The sequence below is a fragment of the Lutjanus erythropterus genome, chromosome 4 (assembly GCF_056507025.1).
Source record: "Lutjanus erythropterus isolate fLutEry1 chromosome 4, fLutEry1.hap2, whole genome shotgun sequence".
NCBI classification, from domain to species: Eukaryota; Metazoa; Chordata; class Actinopteri; order Lutjaniformes; family Lutjanidae; genus Lutjanus; species Lutjanus erythropterus.
Genome location: NC_139320.1, coordinates 2,783,212 through 2,796,125, shown reverse-complemented (window position 1 = coordinate 2,796,125; position 12,914 = coordinate 2,783,212). Strand labels below are relative to the sequence as shown.

The 12,914-nt window shown below is 39.5% G+C and overlaps 1 protein-coding gene across 1 annotated transcript in view; it reads right to left on the bottom strand.

Annotated features, from left to right (window-relative positions):
• Window positions 1-12,914, bottom strand: part of nf1a (neurofibromin 1a) — a 115,111-nt gene that overhangs the window by 77,687 nt on the left and 24,510 nt on the right. The window contains exons 14-21 of the mRNA XM_084716775.1: window positions 12,604-12,717; window positions 10,240-10,319; window positions 9,535-9,658; window positions 7,516-7,762; window positions 4,511-4,584; window positions 3,667-3,750; window positions 2,843-3,232; window positions 270-409 (exon numbers count right to left, since the gene is read on the bottom strand). Coding sequence (XP_084572901.1) covers window positions 270-409; window positions 2,843-3,232; window positions 3,667-3,750; window positions 4,511-4,584; window positions 7,516-7,762; window positions 9,535-9,658; window positions 10,240-10,319; window positions 12,604-12,717 — 1,253 coding nt within the window. The remainder of the gene's footprint in view (window positions 1-269; window positions 410-2,842; window positions 3,233-3,666; window positions 3,751-4,510; window positions 4,585-7,515; window positions 7,763-9,534; window positions 9,659-10,239; window positions 10,320-12,603; window positions 12,718-12,914) is intronic.

The window sequence follows — 12,914 nt, the reverse complement described above, 5'->3', positions numbered from 1 at the left end:
CAGGAGAATTCTAACATTTAATTTTGTTATGATGCTTATGACTGCTTCTCTACTGGTTTGAACATTTTTGTGCTTTTTCTTGACATATTTATCTTCTTTTATTTAACAAATCATATTTTTTTATGAAGTGTGTTCTTTTATTGTATCACTAACACTTCAGCAATATTGTTTATAAAATATTCATGCCCACAAAGCACGCTGAATTGATTTGATTGTTTAATAGGATGCACAGAGGCTGAATGAGCAGTGGACAGAGCAGGAGCACTGACCTGACCAGGTTGAGCATCATGGTCTCGATGCTGGCCTGTCCCAGGTGCTCGGAGCTGCCCTCTGTGTGGTTATCCAACAGGTTCTTCATGATGGCGATGGTCTGCTCCACAAACTGCGTGTTAGTCTCGTTGATGGGAACCTGCAAACAGGAGACGCAGAGTTCACTTCACAGAGAAACATAACTGAGGCACCACAGACATCCTAACACACCCATCAAACACCCTGAATGTTACAAACATACAGCAGGTTCATTAAGCTTAGTTTTATTTCTTGATATTTATCACATGATGTCCTGATGACAAATCAGAGTAAATAACTGATTTAAAGATTAATTCAACTAACACACAAACTGACATTATAAAGAATAACAAATTGAGCAAATAAACAGAGCCTGAAATGTTGATATGAAGCAGCAGAAGGCACAGTTCAAGAAACCCTAAGATTTGTATTAGGTTTGGAAAACTGCTCCAATACTGAATCAATAAAGACAGATGTGGGTTAATATTTGTCCACCAACAATGTCCTGAATTTACCACACTAATAAATTCCATTTTTACACCAGTCCTTTACAGAAAATTATTATTCTTTTGTCAGCTTTTTTAAAAATTTAGTTTCAATCCTATGTGTAATGTCCTCTAAGTTCTGATTATATTTATCAACCTTATCCTGTTCTTTGAGTCAAGTTTTAGTTTATGAAAAGTAATTTCAGGGCATTTTATTCGAAAACCTATTAACTATTTTTCTCTAGTTTTAACCAATGACAATTGCTGAATATTTTAGTCATCAGATTAAATTGAACATTTTCAGTCAATATAGTCAAACCAAAACTTTTTTTTTCATGTTAGTTTAACTTGTTTCTCATAAGATTTGGTCTTATCATTAGCTGATGAAAAACCCAATGATTCACAGCACAGCCTACATCATGTAACACCACCACCTTACTAGGTGACTTAATACATCTTTTTTGTTAATCTTCCTCAGTCTCTCTGTGGAGACAACTTTAACTTGTCTCTTGTGGTTCTCACCACATTTATTGCCTCACACTTCCTTCTGATAAAGTCATGTATGTTTTTTGTTCTCAACCATTATAACAAATATACCCTCAGTGACCCAGCTCTAATATCACCTTGTTTCTTTCTCCCAAGCTCTTCTGTTGTCATTGTTGACTTAAACCTCTGTATAAAATATCTGATCTTAAGTTACTCTGAATCCTGAAAAAACCTATAATCTATGATAATATATAATATTCTGTCTCCCTTTTTTTCTATTACATTTAATGTCATGTTTTAATACACTTTGCAATACTACTATCACTATTACTCCTTATTATCATGTATCATCCAATATCATGTGTATTTTTACATTCATTACCTGGTGCAATATAACTTTATATCACTTTCACTGTAACTGCCATCTTTACTTTGTCTGTTTAGTTACTTTTGTACTAAACTTATCTTACTTCTATTGTTTTTTATTGGGCACACTTTCTTTGCATTTACTCCTTTTAAAATGTATATTTTATATTTCACTTACTTTAACGTTCTGTTACTGTTATTCTGGAGGAATCTGGCACAAGATTTTCCTTAATAAAGATCTATCTTATCATTGTGTCTGCTCTTTTTGTCAACAAAATTGAGAGGTTTTAGTAAAGTTTATATTTTTTAATCTCCATTTTAGTCATTTTTTGTCAATAATACTGCATGTTGATGAAGTCACAGCTGGTGTTTAATGACGTCTGTACTAAAGGCTGATATTTTTCAGGAATCTTGAGAGACACAGGACTGGGAATTCTTTTTTCATTCAGTAATGGGATTGGGACTGGACAGGAGTCATGTTTCTGCAAAATTTAAGATTAATATCTGCAGTTCATCTTTTACAAACCATTTGAAATGTTCATTCTTTTTAATTATTTCGTCTCATTTATGAAGGAGGCTAAAATGTTTCATACTGTAAAGATGAAAAAGTTGAGAAAACTCAAAATTTCAAGGCAGCTTACTTCAATAGATTTTTTTAATACTGAGCCCAACTCACACTCTTTAAAAAAGTTTTACCAACTAATAATGTTTTGTTGAGATCATTTACTTGTCTTATACTTGAGATAATTTACTCATCTTCTAAAACATTATTGAGTAAACTTGTTCAAGTTAAAGTGAATGATGTTACTAATAAAAATGAATGTTAATTACCCAAATAATGACTAATCAGCTTCATAGCTCACTGTAGATAATGTTTTTAATCCATTTTTTATCTCATCAAAGTCAACTTTTTAAAATAATTTCAAAATTTGAGTTTGATTCAAAAGTGAAAAAACGGTTACAATGAGTTGCCTTGAATTGTCTCGGATTGGGTCGTGATGGTTTGTCGTTTTTAAAAAGCAGGTCCCCAGAAAAAAAAGTTTGGGAAACACTGTTCTGGTCTGTACCATCTCATCATCATCTCGTTGGTGAAAAACATTTGGTGATGACCATATTTTGTCATAGTTTTCCTTACTACTACTCTCCCTGTACTAACACACACTTACAAGCCAAACCGTGAGTGTAGACGACTGTTCATGTTCCACAGTGCTACTCACCGGCCCCTGCGTGTCGAAGAACTTGCCGATGCTGTTCCTCAGCTTGTTGAAGAGCATGGGGTAGAGGGCGGGGCTGAGCTCCAGCCCCAGCAGGTCTTTGACGTTGTTGCGGACGTGGAGGCCGACCCTGTCATGGCCGCACACCAGCAGGCCCAGCAGCCGGTCCAGGAAGCGGCTGACGGGCGTCTCGCTGGAGGCCGACGAGGAGCAGGAGGAGGCAGAGGCTACGGGGTTGGACGCGTCGCAGGGGCCCATGGAGATCATGGAGTGCTTGCGCTCGCTCATGGGGCCCATAGGGGGGCTGTAGGTGGCTGGGCCGGGGGTGCTGCGTTGCTGGAGACACACGCCGCCCAGAGCACACAGGAAGCCCGTCATGTTGATCCACTCCTGCTGCAGGGGGACACAGAGACACTGAACACCAGCAAGACTCAGTTTTAAAAAAAGGCATCAAATTGTTGCCAACTTAGCAGCTGTCTCACTAAACATGACTTTCTTAAAATCTAAATACAGTAAACATTCAGGTTAAAAATATCATGTAAATGACATCTTTTAAAGCAGCTTGGCATGTTGTTATGTCTCACTACATCCCTCCAGCTCCTTTTCATTCTTCATGACTCCTAAAACATTAACATCACTGTGTGTGTGTGTGTGTGTGTGTGTGTGTGTGTGTGTCTGCTGCCTCTCTTCCTCCCACCACACCCTGCCTCTGGTTTCCTGAGCTCTCTCACTGGATACTGTCCAGTGCTGTCTGCAATATCACATTTGATCATGACTCCATCAGTCAAAGAAGTTCATAGAGGACAGATCTTGTCTGTCAGTCTTACCTGCCCATCATCTGCCTTGTTCTTGGGGAAGCTGAGAATCTGTTTGGTGGCCTGCTCCCATTTACCATATGTGTCCTCCCAAGCCTGAAGGTGGAACAATAAACTGTATGTTAACCATGGAGCACAAACAGAGGTGAGAGAAAACTGAGGAAGAAAACACTGCCAACCCGACGACACAGAAATGGAGGTCCATTAGTTTAAGGGGACAGTTCACCCCCAAATCAAAAATATATGTAATAGTTCTGTTCATCTCGATACATTCAGCTGTAGAGATGTCTGCCTTCTCTCCAATAGAATGGAACTAAGTAGCACTCAAAAAATACATTTGAAAAATTTAACACCAGTGTCTCTCAGGAATGATTACCTGGTTTCACAGACTTTGTTGCTACTTTCTTTCTACTACTTTTCTTTCTAGTAGAAAGAAAGTAGTTCCAGGAGATTCTACTGTAGCAACAAAGAAGCTCCTACATGAAACTGCTCACAACAAGGTAAAGGTAAAATGTATCTTTTTTGATTCTTTGAGCACCACAGGCTGAGTGCCATTTAGTCCCACTATACTGGAGAGAAGACAGACATCTCAAAGACTCTGCAACTCACTTTAAATTATACTACTTGCCATGGGTTGGTAAATTAAAACGTCTTTTTTAAGTTTAGAAGTAGAGTTTTTTCACAGAAATCTTTTACACTTGTCTTCATTCTACTCATGTTTATTAAAAAAAAGTGTGTTTCTTCTGTTGTTCTATCTGTAAAAAGGTGAACATTGACACCATGTGAATGTGATCTAAGAGTGATCGATGAGGTTGAGTCATTTAAAGAAAGAAGTGGAATTTGAAGTGAACGTTACCTCTGTGTTTCCTAGTGTGGGGTGCTCTATCCTCCTCAGTAAGGCCATCACCCTCTTCTGCAGTGTGGACCGGCCTGTGGAGAACAGAAACACAACCACGCTGGTTACGGAAACTGACAAGTAAAACAAGTGGAGAATTTCTGCAAAGGTCCAGAGGAAGGAAACAAAACCGTTTAGACAGATTTAACAATGCACCATACTTTATACTTCAATTTTATTGTCTGTATCAGACAACCTGGGGGGAGTTTTGGAATTATTCTCCACTGTCTGGGGGCTCTGAATTGTGATCATTGTTTTGTCTTGCCTTGCCTATTTTTTTTTACTTCTATTGATGATTATTTTTTTTCTTCTTAATTTTATTTGTTTATTTATTCAGTTTTGACTGTGTTGTGAGGAGATTGCAGCTGGTGTGTTGCCCCCTCTTGCACAGATCTCTATCATCCTTTTGCCACTGTATTTTTATTTTTGTCTGTGTAGAGTTGTCATGTACCAACCCAACCAAAATCAATTTGGACTGTAAAACAAACAAACAAACAAACAAACAAACAAAAAAAAAAACAGTTGTGTGAGAGAATCGTGATCTCAGTTGTTAGGGAGAAAATCGTGATCCACATTTTAGCAAGAATAAGGCAGCCCTAAGCATCTATTCCTGAGAGAGCTTGGAGGAAAGCAGCACAGACATGGAAATCCACATGCAGACACGTTTAATTTCATTCTGAATAATCCATCAGAAGTACTGGACTCCATCAGAAGTGTGACGGCTGGGGCTGGGGAGGACGAAAGTTGTTGGAAATGCAACAAAGAAAGGAGTATGCTAGCCCACATACTATATGAATGTGCCATGGTGCACGATTTGTGGTCAGCTGCTGTCAGATGTTTTAACAACAAACTGAAATAGAGTTAACTGAGACACCAACATTTTGTTTATGGGACATCTTGCCACTGGAGGTCAAGTGTCTTCTTGGGTGAGACGAACTAACTGACTGGAAGTCAAAAGAGAAAATGAGCGGAGAGATGAACTTGTGAAGACAGCTTCCTTTGAACAACCTATTCACAGAATTAATAATAGCTAGAATGCAGGTTTGGGGAGTAACAGATTACATAACAGGATTATGTAATCTGTAAACCAAAAAAAGTAACTGTATTCCATGACAGTCACAAAAAAGACGTTATCAGACACATGTAGTAAAAATGGGGATTATAAAAACAATATCCTACCATGCACAGCGCACACACAGCTGACAATTCATTATCATGACCTCTAGTGAAAAAATGCTTCACTGGGTGGAAAGTTCAACATTTTTGTCTTTAATTACACAAAACAAAGGAGGACCAGGTGGACAAACTAATACAACTAACAACCAAAATAAACACTTAGAGCTGCAAAGATTAATCTATTATTAACTATTAAATGCATCTACTGATCACTTTCATTTTTCAAAGTCATTTTTGAGAAAAAATGTCCAAACTCGAAACAAGACATTTGAGGACGTCATCTTGATTTTTCACCATTTTCTGACAATTCATGGACCAAACAACTAATCGAGTAACTGAGAAAATTATTAATCGATGATGAAAATAATCGTTAGTAGCTTCCATAAAAACACTATATCAGGCTAAACAATGATCACCATATTTTATATCGAGCTAATCTCAAAACAACAGAAAGTAATCAAGTTACAATGCTTCAATATTGTGATACTTGGATTATGTTTTTGACATGTAAGTACAAACTGTATTGCACTACATTTTTAAAGTGACTGCCAAAGCTGTTCCAAGGCTTTCACAAAAGATATGGGACCTCTCTTTGGAAATGACAGGTAAAGAGCAACACCATGACAAATAATGTCCATAAGTCCCATCCCTGTTCTCTGTGTATCATGTCATTTTATGCTTGATAAGTAAGAGGTGTAATGTTGTATAACAGCCTGTGTTACTCCATCATGAGGAATGTGCATGTTCCATTTTTTTCATGACTTTTCTCTATTTATTTATATGTATATATGATTTTGTAAATTTGTATTGTGTGCTTAAATATTGAAAAAGCAATAAAATGTTTAATTGGAGAGTCTCGCAGCTCTACTGTGGGGCCCTCTAGAGCTCAGGGTTCATGTTAACTGCAGACAAGCCCTTTCCAGGGGTCGTCTATTGTTTCTGTCATCTGTCACCAGAAAAGATGTCATGATAGTTTGATGTCCTTCCAGCAGAGTTTGTTCTTTCCTGCTCCTTCCCTGGGTGTTTGAAGTCTCTGTCTTTGGCCTCCCTGCAGTTTGAACAGTGACCCGCTGCTGGAGGTTGCAGCAGCCATTTTATACAAGACAGCTCGCGCAGCTTATCTGCTCCCTCAGATCACATCGAGCTGCGGTGGGAAGAGGAAGTGAGCTCACAGATATGAGGAATGTTACGGCTGTTAACAATTAGTTTGGTACTTCACAGGCTCCGTCAGAGCAGCTAAACATTCTCCAGCAGTAGATGAGATGCAGATGCAGCTGCGATCCAAGCAGCCGCAGCCAGATGTTTGGTCCTGTCTGTGGCTGCAGTTATTCTGTTTTTAAACAGCCTCTCAAATGTCTGTTGCACAGTCACTGATATGAATATCCAGCAGCACTTAAACATCACAGTTAACCAGGCTGAGGCTGTTCTACACTGCCTGCTCAACAACCGATCCCCCTCAGGTGGAAAAGACAACATGACCATCTCATTAGAGGTGCAGTAAGTGATTCTGGAGAAAGATAGCTGATTCTGAGTTTTATTCCCTGGTTGTCAAATGCTAGATGTTTTTGACTGAGACCAAACAATCAACTATGTTACCATCCTGTGATTGGTCAAAGTCAAGAGGACTACATTTTTAACAGATAATTAGTAACTGTATCAGAATAGATTTCTAAAGTAACCCTCATACTGTCTGTATGTCAGGCGATGCGGTACAGTGCTGAAGACTGAGTTAACCTGTAGTATTCAGGATGTGAGAGTTTACTGAAGAGGGTGGGACTAACAGTACAGACCTGTTCCCATCATGTTGCTGACGGAGGCCAGTTCACTGAATGTGGCGTAGTTGGGCAGGATGGTCTGGACGGGCACCTCGTCAGCGGCGCTGCGGATATCAGCCTCCTCACAGAGGTGGCGGAAACACGACATGGCCACCAGCACCGCCTCGGTGTCCGGACTCCACAGGAACATGTAGAGACACACCTCCAGCTTCGTCTGCGCCTGCCGGCAGATGGGGATGCCTCCACCCATAGTGGCACACTCCTGGAACAATGGAGGAGCAAACATACAGTTTACACACAGACAGGGTGACACACACACTAAACCAACAAAAATCTGACTCTGTCATTGGCCAAACATCCACGAGGGATGTGTGTGGTTAGCTGACTACACGATTTAACGTCACCCCACCCCTCACTCAGTTGAACTACTGATCAATATTTTACAAAGCCAGTTAACTGTTGCCTTGAAGCTGTCATGCAGCCACCTGTCACTAGCCAGTGCTGCAGCTCCAGCAGACAGCAGCCCCTCTCGCCCGGCGCAAATGCCCCGATGGCCCAGATGTTGGTATCAGCAAAGTCGGAGAGAGCAGCTCATAAACAGTGCGGCCTGTCAGTACGTTGATGCAGAAAATGAAAATGTGGTTGAATGTAGGCTGTGACAGAGGTATGTAACCACACAGCTGGAGTAACGTGACCACATTCAGCACAGATACGTCCATTAACCTGCAAGCAGGGAAGCTGCTGCTGCTGCTAGCACTGCTAACGTTAGCCACACTGTGTCAGCTCTGGGTGAATGATGTCATAGTGATCCTGTTCAGTCTGACAAGTAGAAGCATTTACTGAGCTGTTGTCATGTTTTGAAGGATAATGTGTGATGTTCATTTTGCATGGCACAAAGTGACACACATTCCTGCAGCATTTAAAATACAGTTTAGCAACAGTAGACTGTGATTAATGGCTTCAAATTTCTCTTAATACACACAGGAGTTTTTGAGACAGTGTTTAACATTATCAACTAATAAACTGTGCTCAATTTTAACGGTTTTCTCATTATTTGTGTTACTGTTACATTGGTCACACTGGGCTAAATTAAAATGAAAATGTCTACCATCACAGACTCTCAGACTTTGAGGCTCATTCCCAGTGAGTCTGTGAGGGGTCAGGGCTGTCCCACTGTGAAGTCTTCAAGTCTCTGATTGCTGTCTCATGTACTTTTTGAACCATTTATGCATCTCTGAAGACTTTGCCTGTGTTAGCGCTGTGATGCTAAACATCAGGGTTACCAAGGGAACCCTGGAAGCATTAAAAAAAAATCTGCAGATGATAGCGCTCTTGAATATCTGATTAATTGAATTATTCTATATGCTAACACATTTATGATTACTGCATTTTAGTAGTCATCAAATACTGCCTAATAGTTGATTGGTCTGATGGTTGTGGGTGATATATCTTTTTTTCCACAGGATAAAAAATATCAATTCTCATCTAAAAAGATATGAAATACAACCAGCAAAAGTTTAAAACTACTGTAGGCTGGACCAGCCTGGGAACAGATAAATTAGCAGATAAATACCATGAATGACTCTGAGAGGCTGCTTTCAAATAAGCCGCAACCTGATTTGTCTCCCAGCAAGCTTGTGTGAGCTGCAGATTCTGCTTGACTGCAGTAATACAGCAACTGCTTTATTGCTGGGATACTGGGAGTGTTTCTTTCTCTAAATACCTAAAATTCTGGTTAGGGTTAGATTTTTAGATAATTTATAAGAATACTTTTATCTTCTTCATCATGTATTTGTGTCACTTTGATATGTCACAAAGTGTCCCATTCCTGTTTATACCATTCCTCTCACTTAAACAGTCCAGGTGACTTCAGCTACAGTCTGTGATGGGTGGATTCCTGAGGGACATTAGAATTGGACCAAAGTGGACTGTTGTAATTTGTTTAACTGACTCAGTCTCAGGACTGTGTGTCACCATCTCCGCCTGCTGACCGACAAAGCAGCCTGTTGCTACGGTCGAGGAACAGAACTGTACCTTGTTCTTGAGCAGGAACTTGTTCCTGCAGATGAGGATCTCCCTCAACCACTTGAGCACTTCTGTCCCATTAACCATTTGCTGGCCAATCAGTTTGCGGCAGATGAGGAAGAGCACCTGTGAGCTGAAGAAAGATGCAAAAAGAGGCCATTATCTTGTAAACTTTAACAAGATGTTTCCAAAAACAAGGATCAGGAAGATTTGTTAGTTTTGGTTCTAACACTGGAAGATGAATTCTTCCTACTAGAGCTGCAAAAATGAGTCGATTAATAAATTACTCATCAACCATTAAATTAAACACCAACTATTTAGAGAATTGGTTTATTAATTTAAGAAGAGAAAAAAAATCTTCTTTCCTCCTCTCTGACAGTAAACTGAATGTCTCTGAGTTGTGGACAAAACAAGACATTTGAGGACGTCATCTTGGACTTCAGAAAACACTGATCAACACATAAACCCATTTTATGATTCTGATTATGATTACTGTTATGATTACATGGACCAAACCACTGACTGACTAATCAGGAAAAGGACTGAAAAATGAATGTATGAACAAGTAACTGTCAGCTGCAGCCCAACTTATTGCAAAATCAAACCACTCAAAAAAAGCTTTATGCTTCACTACTTGCGACGATTTCAATCAGTTGCAGTGACTTACTCCACCATAGTGACAGATTATGGAAAGATGAAAAGATGGTTGAGTACCTGATGTCCCAGAACGTCTCTATGGGAGCATCAGGGTTCCACAGCTCTATGGTCTCTGGCTGGTGCAGAACTAACAGAGCCTGGAAACGGACAGGGCAGAGGACAGGAGAGGACAGGAGAGGAAGAGACAGAACCAGGAGGAGACAGAAACAATGCATTGTGCTAAGTTGAGGTTCTACAGGAGAAAAAAAAAATACATCATGCAGTCACAGGACTTTGCAGGGGTTTTTTGAGATTGTTACAGTCTAAAATGGTTCATTTCACTGCAGCCCTCTGAAAAGATTGTGATGCAGTTTGTGATATTTTAGGTGCTTTTTGCAATGTTAAAAGTTGAGGTAGCATGAGATTGCCAAAAAAAGTGTGTGATTTTTTATTTTTTTTTATATTCATTGAAAAAGCACTCCAGCACACTGTTGAACATGCAATATGTCATTTATTTGCAACGTTGCCATACTGCATTTGTCTGATGAAGGTCTAGTACGGAAACGTTGCAAATAAACGACATATTGCAAGTTCGACAGTGTGCTGGAGGGCCTTTTTCAATTTTTTGGTCTTCTCTCTCCAAAGCACCTGTCTTTTTTAATAGATGTGTGAAGTGATTCCTTTGTTTTTAGAATTCATGAAAAACTTGTTCCACAAAGAATAACACTGCAAAATACAAACACACACAATCGAGCCTGTTCACTGAGACGTTCATGTATGACATTTGAATGGGAAACTGCTACGATCAAATCTGCAAGAAATTGCAGTGATTGGACAAAATTGCAAGGTTGTGCAGAACTATCGGTGACTGGTTGAATTTGCAACATCGCAACTTGCTTGAGGGACGAATTGTGGATTGCTATCTAGACTTGAAGTTTCACACTTTATTTATATACTGTCTCAAATACACAGATAAAGTATGCAGTCATTTCCTTTATTATTTATTTATTTCCTTTTCCTATTTTCTAACTAAAGTTCAACATATTTTGCGAAGAAGTCTTACTGTTTTATGATCTGTTCTGTTTTAATTTGCTGTTTGCTGTGAACACAAACACTTCCTCCATATTTACAGGAACTCTTGACAGATTCATCATAATGTCCATTTCCACAGCTGTAACTGCATCAGTACAACAAATTCATGTTACATGCTGTGTTTTTTAAATACGCTTCCATTTGGCCATAAATCACTGTTGAGCTCAATCAAACTAAACAGTAAACAGGACAGACAGGACATCTCCACCTCTGTCTTTTTCTTATCTGTCTCTTATGTCTCCACTAACTTGTGTGAAGTGCGATACTACATTTCTGGAGTTTAAAAGGCACAAATGTGTTCTTAACATCCTGAATGATGATTGAACATCTGATTTGTGAGCAAAAAAATTAGTTGACTCTTCTTCATGTCTGAATTCTATTAATTGTCCCGCTGTCCTCTGCCATAATGAGGAGCATCAGTGGTGGATTTATAGTGACAGAACGCGTGAAACTTTCTGGGACACATTTTTTATTGAAATGTTTATGTCATATTTTATTATTATTGTCATTATTTCATCAGTGTTTGAATTCATACAGTCATTAAGAAATGCCACCTTTAAAATAACTTGTTAAAAAAGTGCTGCTCTGTGTAACAGGTCAACTGATCACTGTTTAGTTAATGACACACTTGTTGCATTATGGGCCAAAGCAAGAGCACAACATGGCTGCAGAGGAAAAACATCCGCCCCCAAAATAACCAGATTCTGCACGGTGCAAGAGGCACACATGGTGAGGTAAAGCCTCTGAAGACTTGAAATTGAAAAAACGCATACATGATACCAAAGTTTAGTTTCTCATTAGCCGTCTATAGAGTCCCAACACAGACGTTAAGTGATGTCCTGCTGTGTGAGGACCACCATAGAAACCGACAGCAGCAGAACATATTTTAGCCACTTCAATAAGGACCACCTAAAAAAAATGTGTTCACTATACTTAGAACATGTTCGCTGCTTTACTTTGTCATCAGACAGCTATTTCCAACAGGAAGTGAAGCTGCCGTCTCAACCACCAGACCATAGACATAAAGTCTTTTTAGCTCACAGGTCACAGAAGTTGTAGAGTTGGTGTTATTGTTTGACTTCAGTGTGATTTCAGTGTTTTAACATGATTGTTTGGGTCTGAACTAATGAGGGAGCGGCAGACCAGCGACTCCCATGTCCTGCAAACAAAACAGCAGCTTCAGTTCAGAGATGTATATGTGAAACCTTTATTTCTGTGTCTTTTATTTTCTTATAGTTCTCAGAGTGTCTGCTGACATAACAAAGTAAATAAATATTCAAAAGTCATCTGTATTATTACTGGATATTATGTCAGTGGAGCTGTGTAGTTGAGGTGTGTTCAGACTCTGACCTCCATGGCTTCTTGTGAGAGCTGGGTAGTGTTGGTTAGAGGCACTAGCTGCACCAGGCCGGTGATGAGCTCTGCTGTGCTGCTCTGCATCTCTGGAGCTTGTTTCACTGGGTTCTAACACACACAAACACACACACACAAACACACAAACACACACACACACAGAGTTAGGAGCAAGTTCAAGTTCAGAAAGTTTGTCATTCCATTCTTACAAAATACAGTTAAAATGAATGACTTGACATGAATGTGTCAAGTATTTATGTGTACGGGAGCATCAGAAGCTGCAAGAAGAGCTGCCAGTGTAGAAACGT